At 37.9% G+C, this 15,400-nt stretch overlaps 2 protein-coding genes and 1 long non-coding RNA gene across 4 annotated transcripts in view; 1 reads left to right on the top strand and 2 right to left on the bottom strand.

Moving 5' to 3' along the window:
* Positions 1–827: 827 nt before the first annotated feature.
* The window catches only part of LOC144656053 (uncharacterized), a 101,285-nt gene continuing 86,712 nt past the window's right edge, over positions 828–15,400 (bottom strand). The window contains exons 2-4 of one of the 2 annotated variants that reach the window (XR_013571246.1): positions 5,589–5,827; positions 5,129–5,254; positions 828–2,831 (exon numbers count right to left, since the gene is read on the bottom strand). This is a non-coding gene — a long non-coding RNA (uncharacterized LOC144656053). Of the gene's footprint in view, positions 2,832–5,128; positions 5,255–5,588; positions 6,124–15,400 lie in introns of those variants that run through there. The other variant, XR_013571245.1, reaches the window with a different exon arrangement.
* On the bottom strand, positions 6,561–15,277 carry LOC144656355 (uncharacterized). Its single transcript, XM_078516583.1, has 3 exons — positions 12,368–15,277; positions 7,550–7,559; positions 6,561–6,646 (listed from the first exon to the last, which is right to left on the bottom strand). Exons 1-3 carry the CDS (start codon positions 15,275–15,277, stop codon positions 6,561–6,563), a joined length of 3,006 nt encoding a protein of 1,001 aa, XP_078372709.1.
* LOC144656312 (uncharacterized) lies at positions 9,309–11,660 on the top strand. Its single transcript, XM_078516542.1, has 3 exons — positions 9,309–9,366; positions 9,589–9,797; positions 11,607–11,660. Exons 1-3 carry the CDS (start codon positions 9,309–9,311, stop codon positions 11,658–11,660), a joined length of 321 nt encoding a protein of 106 aa, XP_078372668.1.

Genomic DNA, 15,400 nt, shown 5'->3' with positions numbered 1-15,400 from the left:
CACGTTAACAAGGGAATATGATTCTATTACCCCAATAATGTTTAAGCTACATTGGCTACCCGTACAATTCCGTATTATTTTTAAACTACTGTTAATAGTCTACAAAGCACTCAACGACAAAACACCATCCTATGTTTCTAGTATGCTAAGTTTTAGAAAGTTCTCTCGGTCACTACGTTCCAGTGGCCAAGAACTGCTAACTGAGCCCATGGCTAAACTCAAGACCTACGGAGACCGGGCGTTCAGCACTGCTGCGCCAAGGCTGTGGAACAACCTGCCACTAAGCATCCGAAAATCGGCATCAGAAGATATTTTTTAAGAAGAACCTAAAAACTTATCTTTTTAAAGAAGCCTATGACATTTAATTTTTATTTCTTATACACGTTTACTTTAAGTCCAGTTAAATAATCATGATATTTTTAGTTTTTAAATTTTTAACTTTTAAAACTTCACTCTCTGCATGTATAGATATTTTAGCTCAATAGATTAATTTAGTTAGGTATTTTTATATTTTATTTTTATTTTTTAGCATAGTGATTGTAAAGCGCTATGAAAGATTAGCTAAATAGCGCTATAGAAATGATTATTAATATATAGATTTAGGCAAGCCTAAAAGCGGAGCTCCCCAGTTAATTATTTTGCACTTTGTTGAAACCTGAATTCAAGCCATTGTACAATTTTAAGGCTAAGAATATAATATTCGTTTTATTTTTTTTTTTATAAATTTTAATATTGTTACTTACTTTTTTTTACCGTGTCCCGGGGGGGGGGGGGGAAGAGGTACTCCCTAAAATTTACTCAAGGGGTGTGCCACTGAGTCGCTGAGACTCTGGACCTGTTCCAGAGAAAAACGGCTCAATTTGCGACCCTGTTCCAGACAAACAGTGCAAAATAGGTACCCTGTTCCAGACAATATCCACAATGAAAAATATATGAAGATAGATATAAAAACACTAGCGTACATCACAAAGCGCTCACTTGACTTTGTCTGTGGCTTGGAGAAAAACCAATGAGAGGAGCGGATTTTCATAGCTAAACTTGATAGTGTTCCACAGTCAAAAGAGTGATTTGTATACCCTGTTTCAGAGTCAGAGAGGAAAAAGGCATACCCTGTTGAGCAGCACATACCCGTATAGCCCTTATATGGGAGTACCGTATACAGCAACACCAAATAAGCCGAGAACAAACAAAATCAATCAAAACGTTTTAATTCCACCGACAGCATTATGATCCAGAAGTCTGGATGGGAAATTATGCTGCAAAACGGGTAATTATGTAACCTTCGTAGATAAGGAGGGGGTAGTAGGGCTGCATGTTGGGGTAGATAGGCATATCACGTGGTAAATTAGCAAAGCACTTAACATTTAGAGTATATAGGAAATAATATACATCTACATTAAGAATATGGTTAATTTTCTTTTTTTCATTCATTCATTTGTTTTTATTTTCACTATTTGCCTATATTTTAATTTTGAATGGAAATGGCAGAGGTCATACATGTAGCAAAGGGTTTACAGCATATTGCCATAAGCTAATGCCAAGCAAACCGGAGTGAAAGCTAACCACAAGCAAACTAGAGTGAAAGCTAATCCCAAGCACACCGGATGAATAAAGCTAACTGCGAGCAAACAGGGGTGAACCTAACTACAAGCAAACCGGAGTGAAACTAACTGGAAGCAAAGAAGGGACATTCTGTAACCCCATCCCACCCCCCTCCCCCCCCCCAAAAAAAAAGGATGATAGCACCTTTTTTAATTTTACATGTCTTTTTGAGTCCCCTTCCTCTTAAGGGGTTTCACTTCACTTACAGAAATAAAAAAACAAAAATTCTGGGAAGATAGAATATTGTTTGTGTGTCTCAAACTCAGTTTTGTTCTTTGATTACGCAGAAAAAATAGAATCATGTTTGCTTGTGTATAAAACTATGCAAGAAAAAAAGCATCAATACTTTGACTGCTCTTTTAAAAATTTGTATGCTTTATTGTACACATTTTTGTGGAGTCATGTTGCCCATTCGTCATGAAGTTCACAAAGTAAGCAAATGAGTCACAATTTGGTTGCTTCATGGTACCTAATGGATACTGCAAATTTAATCTGGCTTTAGAATATTTCACTAATTTTAACATTATAGCTGTTCTTATAAATTGTACGCAGCATACAACACATAAGAATGAAATTGGTATTGCATATTGCTTGCAATCACGATTTTAACGTCTATACTTAAGAATTACAGTACCACCAGTTTCAGCATTACCAATCCAAATTCAAATTATTACATTGCTTTTTAACTCCACTACCTCCCCCAAGGTCAACCAAAGATCTTATGATATACAGTAATTAGACAACAACATGTAAGTCCTGTGTAGTCGAGGGCTCAAAATATTTGGACACTTACAGGTCATGTTAACTGGCCAAAGAGATTTTAGCTTGGTCACATGTGGTTTCTTACCAGCCAAAACATTGAAAATAGCAATTTTAAACTCCCATTCATTTCTGCTGTTACTGTTTTGGCTGCATAAATTATTCTTAAAAAGATCACTTCATAATGCCCTTGTTACATCTAAAAAGATGTGAAAGAGACAGGTCAATCAAGAAGTTGTTTTCTGAAGTACACTGTAAATACGTTAACATTTAAAATATAAACTTTGCTCATTTGCAGCTTTTCTTGATTTCAATTTACATGTAATTTACTAGTCTCTTGAAAATGGCATCATGAAGACACCCAAACATCAAGCTGGATAATCTTAATCCTTCCTGTTTTCTTTTGATGTCCTTGTCCACATTCTGTTTTTGTGTCTGTGGCTCTGCAAATTCTGAAATTCATGTTAACCCTGAAAAAAGTCAAATGCCACAGATTAAATTAAAATTGATTAATTGGTATGAAAATCAATAATTTATAAAACAAAACACTTAACGCAAGCTTGTATAAAGTGAAGCAAAACTACTGGATGCGAAAGGATACCTTATATATTTAACAGAGATGTATCAGCACAGACTATTTTTTTTTTACTGATAACTGCGAAGTCAACTACAGAAAAAAAACCCGGTAACTCGAACTCGGATAACTCGAACAACCTTGCTAACTCAAACTCACTTCCATTTCCCTTGGATTTGACCCCACTTTTCAGTCATTTTTACTCGGTTAAATTCGAACTCTGATAACTCGAAAACCCCGCTAACTCGAACTAAATTTTGTTTCCCTTGAACAAAATTTGGGTCAAACTTTTTACCCTGATAACTCGAATTCCAGAACTTGCAACTCGCAACGGTTGCCCATTGATTATAGCAATGAACAGATCATGTATTTGACAGTCATTTTCCACTCTTAACAAAAGAATGTGTGGTCGCTTTAGAGTTTCTGGCAAGATAAGTTCAATTTGCACAGTACTGTATACTGAAGTGCTTAAAAATCAGTAAACTATCAATTATTAACTTGGCAAATAAAATATTCAATCAACCCCGCTAACTCGAACTCATTTTCGTTTCCCTTCAGAGTTCGAGTTAGCAGGGTTCTACTGTAAATATTTCAGGACCTGAACAATCGATGAAAATCGATGATCGGAAAATCAATCGATCAATCGATGACAATCGATTAATTACTGTTGATTGGCATCGGCCAATCGATGATCAATCGATAATCACACTTTGGTGGTCGCGAACTTCATCGATTGCCATCGATTGGCATTAAACACACAATCAATCCGAAGCATGAAGTAAATACTTACATATGTTGTTTTGTAAAAAAAAATAATAAAGCTCCTTTCCATTGAGATGAAGTTTACATCATAAGCTTTAATGTTTCTGTTTTTCATTCGAGTTTCCTACTGTTTGCTAGCGCTAGAATTCCAAAGACACTTCGTTATTCGTGACCGAGTCAAAAATGGCGGACGTGACAGGCGAAACTCATCCCCAGACTCCCACTGTTGTCTCGTTTTCGTTCCGACGTACGGACGACGTATTTTTGAGTTCTCTCTGCTACTGTTTGATTTGAAATATTTCGGACGAGCGAGAAAATGTTTATGGACTACAAGACAGAGTTTTAGAAAAATTACATTGTACTTAGACAGCGAGGAATTCTGTAAGTTGCGATTTCTATTTACTTTGCCAGGAGTTGGTTCGAAAGCAAACCAGACCGAAAAGCGTACGCTTCGTTGATGGAGGCGAATAAGACTTAAGCTCAAAACGTTTGTTTTAAATAATTATTGCCTTATTACTGTTAAGTTAGTAAGTTTCTCGTTGTATTGACATTTTTTGGAAAGGTTATCATTGTTGTTGCTAATAAAATATAACATACAAGAGAGACCGTGTGTTTTAAAGTAAACATATTTATCAAATACTAGTCAAATAAAAAACGATGGCAGTTAAATGATCGATTGAATTGGTAATCGATGATATTGATAATCGATGAAAATCGATGTTAGTTAATTGATCGATTGTCATCGATTATCGATGAAATTGATAATCGATGACAATCGATAATCACAAAAACTTTAGCGATCGATTGTTCATCGATTATCAATATCAATCGATTAATTGATATCGATTGTCATCGATTGTTATCGATTGCCATCGATTATCGATTCCATCGATTGTTCAGGTCCTGATATTTTAATAAACTCAAAGCATCACTGCAAACCCTTACACCCCCTCTTTAAAAGGTTTGACCTTTAAATACTCCCCCTCCCCTCTACCCCTATATATACATGTACATGCATAGGAAAAACATTGCCACATCTTAAAAGCTTTTCTCTTAACAGTAATACTAAGATTTTTAAAGATACACATTTAATTAATAATAAGTTTGCATGCACAGCTGCATACAGTGTCTAAAATGGCATGAATTTACTCACAAAGATTCCAGTTTTCCAGTAGTCATTAACCTTTGTTGTGTGCATTTTCCAAATTCCACAACAATATTGTGATTTTTTTATGACAAATATAACATTTACTGTTGACATTCTGAATGAAACCAGCAAAACAGACCTCAAAATCTCAAAATTGTTGACATTGTTATGTAATCCACATGAACGCTCAATAGTGAACAGAACTACATGACAAGTTGGGAACGAAAGAGCTAAGTAATGAAGCTGAAGTTTATTTACTCTGACTAAATGAACAGTAATTTTACCTCCATCATGAATATCAATAAACTGCATACACTGAATCGATCTATTTCACTCGGAGTTAACGAAATTCCAGGTGCTTCGTGCAAACTGACATCACTTTCATTCTCATCTCAACTGCTCTTCCAGCACTGTAAAACAAAATAATCATTTCACAAGCATTTAAAAATTGTAAGCTTAATTTTCTTCGAGATGTGTTGAAGTGATATTCTTTGTGAATTCGTTCCTCGAAGGCCCAACAATTATTTGTTTACATAATCAAATCCTCCTATTTGATCAGTAAAACCTGGTAAAACTGAATTTTAACGATTAGTATTTTTCAACATTGTTCATGTCACAAGCAAATGCTTAGTGGCGAAAGCAAGTAAAATGTGCCGTCAATATAAGCTTACTTTGCGTATAAAGTAAGCTTAAGACAAAACGTAGAGATATTAAATGACGGAAACACTGCAGTTTTGTACTCACCTTCACCAGTTGGCCACAGTAGGTACACTCGTCTGCTCGTTTTATCTCCGTTCCCTTGTTCTCCGCTATTTCTTTGCCTGTTTCCTCGGCACCTCTCTTGCTATTTTAGTCGCTTTTCTTCGCTACTTTGCTACCAGGTTCGACAGGCGCTTTGCTATACTTTTTCGCCTGCTTTCTGTCCGGGTTTTCTGGATCTCTCGCGATCTCTTTCCCGTCGCAAATCGCTTAAACCCTGTTTCCTCGAAGTTAAGTTTACCCTGCTCTCGTTTGTAGTCATCGGCATAACAAGGAGCCAAAATAAATGTGTTTGTCTCAAGTTCTAACTTTCAGACTAGCTGTTTAGACCTCACACTGCAAAATTATTTCGCGCCAGTACTGCGCGAGTTGTCAAGACCTTTCAAGATCCCGGATGTGCGCAACACCGTACGTACGTACGCCGCCGTACGCGCCCGCGAGGCATGCCGCTAGCCATGATGACCATGAAAACTCGGATGCAGAGGTTTCCTATTTTATTTCATGTGTTTTTTTTTTTCATGTGTTTTTTTTATGGGTATGGTGCTCCGCTCTGCGGCCCTTACGGGCCGCTAAGGAGCTCCGCTATTATTATTATTATTATTATTATTATTATTATTATTATTATTATTATTATTATTATTATTATTATTATTATTATTACTATTATTATTATTATTTTGATTGTAAAGCGCTATGAAAGATTAGCTAAATAGCGCTATAGAAATGATTCCGGCCCGGTGCCATATGTGGGTTGAGTTTGTTGTTGGTTTTCGCCTTGCTCCGAGGGTTTTTCTCCGGGTTCTCCGGTTTTCCTCCCTCCTGAAAAACCAACACTTCCAAATTCCAATTCGACCTGGACAGAGGACCCGCATGAAAACCAGCTAGCGCTGATGTGGCTTCCTCTCTAAATATAGTAATTTATTTTATTTATTTTTTATTTTCCAAATTAGGAGATATTTAGTTTTCAGGCGGATTTTTTGCCACATCTTCATTTCCCTTTTCGCAGTAGTATCCTCTCAGATTGCTAACTGAATTGGTAGGGCCTGGAGGTTTGGACGGACATGGAACGCAGGCTTTACTAGGCCTTTTTACTAGGTTGATAAGTGACACCAAGCTGCATACTGCAAGGATCAGCAATGTCGAATTCATCAAGTTTGTAGTAAATAATAAAGATGGTAAATTTTTTAAGCTCGGTAATAAACCTAGTAAAATGGCCCAGCTCACAACGAGTCTCCCGTAGCTCAGTTGGTTAGAGCGCCCAACCGGTATCTGGGAGGCCATGGGTTCGATTCCCGCCGGGAACTCAGAATTTTTCTTTGTCCCATGCTCGTGTCATGTTGAATACTTCATCTTCATTATTTATTACCGAGCATAAAAAATTTACCATCTTTATTATTTACTACAAACTTGATGAATTCGACATTGCTGTTCCTAGCAGTTGCAGGACGCGTGTCACTTATCAACCTAGTAAATGGCCCAGCTCACAACGAGTCTCTCGTGCTCAGTTGGTTAGAGCGCCCAACCGGTATCTGGGAGGCCATGGGTTCGATTCCCGTCGGGGACTCAGAATTTTTCTTTGTCCCATGCTCGTGTCATGTTAAATACTTCATCTTCATTAACTATGGTTTGTTTTCTTCAACGTTATTCGTTCGTTTGCGAAAAATTCGCCATCCTTTGTTCTCAATTAACGTTTTGATTGGTCAACATTCTTCAAGTGGACCGGTTAGAGTACTCCCACTGTACACGCTACATCTGTTTTTGATAACTTTGAATTAGAATTAGCTTATTAGGGTTTCGATACTTATGATTATACGTGTAACAATTTATTTTCTAACTTTTAATTGAGATCATCAAGGTCTTCGGGAAAAGTGCTGTCCAAAATGTAACTCACAATTTAGTCTGTTCTGTTTAACTTTCTCAGCTAAGTGGTTAATTTGGTTATTGACAATTTAAAGGCTATGAAAGGACACAAAAAATGAGTTACATAAATTTTTATAATCTGAATGATAAAATTACGAACAGGTTGTGTTGACGTGACGCCGATCAAGTAATCTTGTCACTGAGATTTGTCAGTAATTCTTTTTCGTGTTATGTTACAGTGTAAAAGCACAAAACAAAATTCGTCGAACAATTTTTTTATTCATTTTGCGCTTCTTCGGCGACCACTAACCTCCAAGTGGAACTAATCCATACGAATCACTAGTCTTAAGAAGTTGCCATAAAAATTAATATAATGTAAGTTTGACAACAACGGATCGGAAACTCTTAATTTTTCCAGTGCAAGCCTTAAACGCCCAGATGTCTTAGATCATATTTTTATAGCACGAGGATCAGACTTTATCACAATTTTAGTTGACGTCGAACATATCAAGGTGCATTTAAACCATCTGAAGTTGCCAATTTTTATTCATCTTCAAATTAAGATTGTGATGGCAATAATTCAAATGGTGCTGAAACAGTCTTAAATCTACGCCAGAACTTTTAAAAGCACCCTTTCTAGAAAGCAGGAGAGAAACAATCTTTTCACAATTTTCGTGTTTTCTAGCGCTGAAATACTTGAATGCAGACAAATAGAATTTGGTCAAATTTCACTGTAATTTAGGCATAATTAATAAGGAAAATAACTCGTGTTCCAAATTTCTCGAAAACTGTTTTCAGAAAGTTGTAATAGCCATTTCGAAGGTAATTCTCTAAAAGTGTTCTTTAGAATTTTCAATTTTTCGAGCCTGTCCAGCGATTCCCGTTATTTCCTTTTAGGTTGTAAATGCTTGAACGTAATGATTTAAGACAGTATGGAGCGCCTTTTAATGACATAATTTCGTTGTCCTGCATGTTGATTCAAGTCGTTATTTTGTCATTTTAAAGCTCCCCTCGCCTTAATTAAGTCTGAGAAGTTAATAGCAAGCCTGAGAAACAGAAAAGGGAAACAAGTATAGAGGAACATCATCTCTTAAGGACACCACCCGTCACACCTCTTAAGAAACGAAACGGTCGCTTGAGTAAGTAAAATATAATAATTTGAGTTTTCAAACCGATACCTTTTTTATAGATTTTTCATCAGAGGAAGTACCTCACTCTGACTTTTAGTTTGGGCTAAAGAAATTTCCAGTTAATTTTTCAGCAGACTTCAATAGGCGATTTCATGATGGCGTCATTTGACTACAACTACCAGAATCCTTCACTTTCTCCTTTTGTCATTCTAACTAGAGCAATTGTTTTTCAAACCCCACTGTGGATTCAAAATTTGAATAATAAAGGAAAGTGAAATGACGACATCGTGCAAATGTGTTATTCGAAAATCGTAGGCGATTATAGGTCTTCCGAACAGATATTCACCTAAACGGTATGTTGGGTTCCCCTGAATAATCTCTTGATATATTGCGTAGTTTCGTGATGTGCTGCAACAGGAAATCGTTAATTTGTAATGAATCACACATCTTTATTGACTTGGTACGAAATTTAAAACTGCGTTTGTAAAAAATTCCGGGCAAGACGAAAGTTCCATTGCCTTCATTACTTAAGATGAATATTAAGAAAAAAAACTTAGGAAACACCTCGCTTACGCTCCGGTAATGCTGCGCTTTTTTCTTGTATTAAGTGTATGAAAAAACATATCAGAAAGCTGTTTGAATGTGGTTTTCCTTTAGGGCAAAGGCCAAAGATGTAATAAGGAATTTTTTATCTTATCTTCTAGATACAAGGATAATGAATCTCTGTCTTTCTTCGGCTCTTCTTTTGCTGCTTGTTGCTGCATTTGTTTCCGGTAAGGCTTCAAAATATCGTATCTTAAATAACTTTTTCGTAATATTGTGTACATGTGATGTAGTGCTAAACATTATCAGTACTCGACGGAAAATTGTTAACCCCTCAAAAGTAGCATATCTCAGTGCTCTTAGGTTACAACTTAGCCACCCAATTTGAAAGTTTGTCATTTTATCCAGATCACCATGGTATTGCTACTGTTTTCCTTTAACTTCTCTCTTAGACCGTCAAGTGGCTGGCAAATGTGGAAGTGGTGGTGTCGCCGATACACATTGGGCAGCCTGTCTTGTTGCCGAAGATGAAGAAGGAAAAGTATGTCCACACAATTTCCTGAGACTGGAGGATGATTTTGGCTGCGCACCTTATGGTTCTAGGTCACCTCCTTACAAGAAGCGAGTATGCTGCCTCATGGGACCAGTATTAGACTTAAAGGTTAACAAGATCTGTTATCGACAATTTTGTCGTTTCTCTGCGTTGCATACTCACGGTCGTGTTTCGGAACCGAGCAATGGTACAGCTTTACATTTGAGTTAAATATTATTTTCATTTCTGTTGTTATCTCTTCGGATCTCCAAATGTTCCACAAGATGTTCAGTGCTCTGTGTGATTTCAATTCCATACTCTTGTCGTTACATCCTTTTCAGTTCCTCCTATGATATTAATGTCACCACCCAAATACATGAATGAATATACATCTATTTGTACATGACGAAACCTGTAACGCAACTTGGGGCAAATTTCGGAGAACCTGTTAAATTGTGGTCACTTTTCCAGAACCAAATTTCGGCAAGTTTTGAAAAGTTAGCTGGAACATTTGGGGCAAAATTCCCTTCACTTAAGAGGGCTTCAAGCGTTAAAAAAACTTACTAGCTGCCACATTAAAAATTTTGTGGGCGACGTCGCGGTGGTTTACCATCTAATTTACATGTAAAAAATTTCAAATTTTTTGTGAAGAACAAATCGACCAGACACTTTTCCGTGATCTACACTTTTATACCATAAAATTTCCAAAACTTTGCAGTAAAACCACTTCAACGACGCTCGTGGTTTCACTTAGGTTTTGACGCACCGTCATTTATATGGTCTATACTAGTGCAGACTATGGAGAAATTCTAAGGACGTTTTTAAGTTTTCTTTTTTTCCTAGATCAATAACAGAATGGAACTTGCTGCCCGCTGACTTAGTGAATTGCAAGTCATTATCGAATTTTAAATTAAATTTAGGGAAGCATGTAAACAAGTAAATTGTAACTAAGTATTTTTATATCTTATTTATACATGTACATTTTGTTTTTGTTATTTTGTACTCTTATAGCTGATGTGATGTCTTAAACGATGTTATCAACTCAATAAATGTAGATGTAGATGTAGATTTGGTCAATGTTTTGGTTAGTAATTCACTGACCAACCACCTGGCTACAACACCTCGCAAATTTAAACCCGGGACGAAAAAAAAGGTAGTGTTCGTTAGTTTTAATAGTGCAGTACTTTCTTTACTCAGGCGTGTCACTGATTTACGTTAACTGCTGTTTGCCCTTGAACAGATCTAAATTTCACTTTTTTATTGGTAGTTCGATAATTATTATGTGATAAATAAATTTCATACCGTCAACTCCCTCTATGAAGGACACCTTCGGGACCACAACTTGGTGTCCATAATAAAGGATGTCTGAAGTAGCAAAATCTATTTTAAGTTATTCTTATTCACCGGGACTGCAATTCCTGTCCGTAAAAGCAAGGTGACCGCCAGGCGAGAGTTGACTTTAGCTACAAACATAAATTCTTGACGTTCGTTTGTTCGTTTGCTAGACACATTCATGCCCTTGGGTTTCTTTTCTTATAAGATACTTTGAAACCATTATGCCTTCTGGGGCATAATGCTTTTAAAATAGCCTGAAGCTCGTTTTAGTAGGTAAGTATGGCTATTGGCTTTTGGAGAAAAAAGCATGTCAAAAAATGATCAGCACAAAATAGTTTTAATATCGATGAAAACATTACAAGTCAAAGACCTGGTCAAAAACCAAAGACCAAAAGTCAAAATATCTTAGAGGGATAAACTGGCAGCCACTTCACTTGTAAGTATCCCTAAGTGAAACACCTTCTCATAATCACGAAAAAAGACTAACAAGGGTGAACATCTACCATTATTACAAACATTTTAATGCTTTGCTGCTCTGAATGGCATATTTAAGCATCTCATATTTGGCAGTGTACTAACAGAGACTTTGTTGATTTCCCGCAGATAAAAGATGCACCTTGCCTAGCAGGCACATCAAACGATGAGAAGGAAAACTAAACCCGTAATATCTATTGATAATTTTGTCAAATAAAGAGAATACTTCTACATTTACAAAGTTTGTTCATTTGTTGCGCATGTTACTAGGAAATCTTCATATTCATTTAGAAAAAACGTTACGATTCTTCATACCGTTTCCTTTTCTGAAGTTTACTTTCGGAAGTGTCACAACATTGAAAAAGGTATTAATGCAGATAACCGTCTTATCTTGCAAAAGAAACCTGAGGTTATCTTCTTGAACAACAGGAGCCAAGAAGGTGTTTCATCAACCTTCTCTCCACCCAAACCTTTTTGTACGAACGTAGGCAATGTGTTTTGTTAACTGTTCGTGAACTTGGCAATTCTCCCTTTATCCTAGAGTAACAGGAATCAATACGCTGCAGCTTCGGCAGTAAAACAGTTTCTTTGCACCCACTAATTTACATTTTGCTCATTCTTTATTTGAATTATAACGTATCGGTTAAAATGTGTTTACCTCAATTATTTATTTCTTTTTTGACATATAATAATTAAATCAACATACGTTGACAAACAGTAAAAGCAAAATAAAAACTCAAAATCAAACATGATTGAAGCTCCTCTTCATTCGTACATTCATTTTCTAAACTACTTAAATCTGAGTCAAAACAGATATTTTAGCTCTCGGGCGGGCTCTTTGCTACATCCTCATCTCCCTTTTCGCAGTAGTATCCTCTCAGATTACTCACTGAATTGGTAGGGCCAGGAGGCTTGGATGGACATGGAACACAGGCTTTATCCCTCCAGTCTGGTCTGTACTTATTACCGTCACAGCATCCTAATGGCGTGTCATCTCCGTGATGCCATAAGACTCTCCTTTTCTTTAGATTCGGATTAGGGAGGAAACGGAGCTTTACTTCTCCGATGATCAGAATATCTGTGGCAGGATTTGGAGCATTCCATGTCAGATCTCTTTCCCCAGACTCTATAGTGTAACTGAGCTTCCATGTTGATAGAATAGTGGGCATAATAGTTTTCGTGATTGGAGGTACTCGGGTATTAGTGTCGCAGATCTTGGGAAGATTGTTGCAGAGGCTGTAAGGATTGTCCGCTTCTTTTCCGTTTGGGCATCGAACATACCCCTGAGTGTATATTGTGAAGTACTTGCTGTGTTCAAAGGGTACGTTGTACACTACATCACTTTTTCCACCAAATGAGCTTCCAGCCACTGAAGTCAACTCGACGCGGGTTCTTGAAAATGACCTTCCCGTTTTATACTCTTTGAGCGGAAGGTACAACTTGAAGCTCTCCACATATGGTGCTAAGGTCTCTCCACGAGCCAACCAGTTGTACTTCCTCAGCCATGCTCTGTCTGCAGGTATCCGGAACGTTACAGGATTGCCTTTTGCCAAAGAAGGGAGATTGATATAGGCTGTGTCACCTTCTGATTGGGGACGAGTTGGTATGTAAACAAACCTCACATCTTCGTTGTACGTTGGGTTTGGATTACAAGTAATGATGTCGTCTATGTCAACCTTGGTGAAAAATCCAGTGGACACACAAATTTTCTTGTGACGGTTTAAAGAACATCTAGTAATTTTCTCGCCCTGGTTCAGGTACTCTAGTTTGTCGCAGTACAGACTTGCATGGGACTGCAGCCGGTATTGAGCCATGAAGAAACCCAGCATAAGCTGACTGGCATGAAGAAGGTCATCTCCCGCAGTTATGGATTGTGCCAGCTTCCTTGCCACGTTGCCACGAACAACTCGAGCCAATGCATCAACAAGGTCAAACTGAAAATCGAATATGTCCTCTCTTAACGCAGCAAACTCGGCTAGAGTTCCTTCCAGTCTTTCACACAACAGCATCCCTCCTACCACACCCTGAGTTCCAGAAGCACCGACACCTTGTGCGCTAAACAATAGGTCACAAGTTGATCCTTTAAACGCCGCCCAAAGAGCATCATTCTTAGCCAAACGAGATTTACTGACCTTGGGCGTGTAGTCTCCGTATCCCTTAATAAACTTATCTGCATCAAAGCCAATGTCTTCAATCTTGTTCTTCTTAATGGCTTCCACCATCTTGTGTAAGTTGGAAATCTGAGCTGCGTTATTTTTGAAGTCTTTGGCCAAGCCGGACATGTCTTCGTACACACTTTTTAAATTAGCCACGAGAGCGGAACCTCTTGCAAGCTCCTGTACCGATCGTGCGACTTCTGCTGTTTGCTCGTAGATGTCACCAGCCTCTACTCCACCAAAGATCACTTTCAAGGGGTTTGTATGTTCGGCAATCTTAAGCCCCAGTATAGTGCTTTCTTCTACTACTTGGGCTGCTTGAGTAACCAACAGGGCGGTCATAGCATCCTTTATGTCTTTTTCCACCTTCTTGCACAGAGTTGCAGCCTTTCCATCAAATTCCTTTAATTTATCGGCCAGGAACGTAACATCAGCATCGGCAATATGTTGATCGTATCTAGCAAGACCGTCGAAGTAATTTGAAATTCCTTTAACAGAAGCTTTAAGGTTTTTGTCAAGTTTATCCATCTTTGCTAGAAGATTAATGTTTGTTAAAGCTTTTGTTTGGATGTCGAGCATTTTTTGATGATCGATTCTCGAATATAATCGCAAATTACGCGTTTGTGGAGGATTAAGTCGGTCCAACTTGATTTTCTTTAAAGACTGAAAGGCTTTGTAAATGCTTCCAACAGCACACATATCGTCTGCTTGAAGATCGATGCAGGCTATCGATACGTGACCGATGGCATTTTTCCTCTCCTCGACTAGAGACATGGCACTATCTAGATTGGAAAAAGCGTTTTCTTTTTCAGCTTTTCTGAAAAAATCACCCCAGTAAAAAGTGCTTCCATATGCAATAGTCAAGCTTGCCATTCTTTCGATCTCTTCAAGGTTCGTCTTCAAAGCGGACTTCTCTGGTCTTCCAAGTGAATTGCTGCAAAAACTCTTTGCTATAAAAGCACTGATCTTGTACCACAGCAAGGCTCCCATCATGGGCAGTCCTTTTTCCACGTCGCAATGATTGTCCTTTGTACAAGCATCCTTTGTACTTGTGCCATCCGAGTCGCCATATGGATATGGTGTTTGGGCTCCAGTACACTGTTTGACATTATTGCAAATTTTCTCAGTTGTAAAGATGGGATTGTCTTGCTTCCCGAGATCTTCCTTTACTCGGGAACACATAGCTGTTACTGGTATGGTGTCGTCAATTGGTATTGGCGTGGGTGGTGAGAAAAGAGTGGCGATGCAGCGTTGGTCGTAATGTGCTCGTAGTGTCCTTAACATAAATCCAAGTCCACGTTTCTCGTAATTTGCCTTTAGATTCTTGCTCTGAAAGAATTTCGTCACAATGGGTTCCTCGGGTTGGTCGATAAGGGCTTTAAGCAGTTTACGATCATTTTCAACGGCAGCTAGGTCGAGGTTATCGATTCCTGTAAGTTGAGATGAGACTTTTTCCAGGATAGTTATGAGATTTTCGACATTTTGGGCGTTTGGTTCCTTCTTAACCTTGTCAAGCTTCTCAACAAACGAATCTCTTGCCTGAAGAGCGTCCTGAAGTTTCTTGGCCCATTTCGGGTCCCGCTTTGTCGCAGCGACGCCGAAAACAATCACAAATATAACGATTATGCATTTTGCGGTGATCATCCTTGGCTGCTTTGTTTACAATGTCCTCAAAGCTTCTCTACAAATATAACAGAAAACATAGTCCAAGTGAGTGCAATTGACACGAAGAAAAAAAAATTAAACGGACTTTGAGCACTGGATTTT

This window comes from Oculina patagonica, chromosome 6, assembly GCF_052425735.1.
Source record: "Oculina patagonica isolate OP01 chromosome 6, crgOcupat, whole genome shotgun sequence".
In the NCBI taxonomy this organism is placed as follows: Eukaryota; Metazoa; Cnidaria; class Anthozoa; order Scleractinia; family Oculinidae; genus Oculina; species Oculina patagonica.
This window is presented reverse-complemented; position numbering and strand designations above follow the sequence as displayed.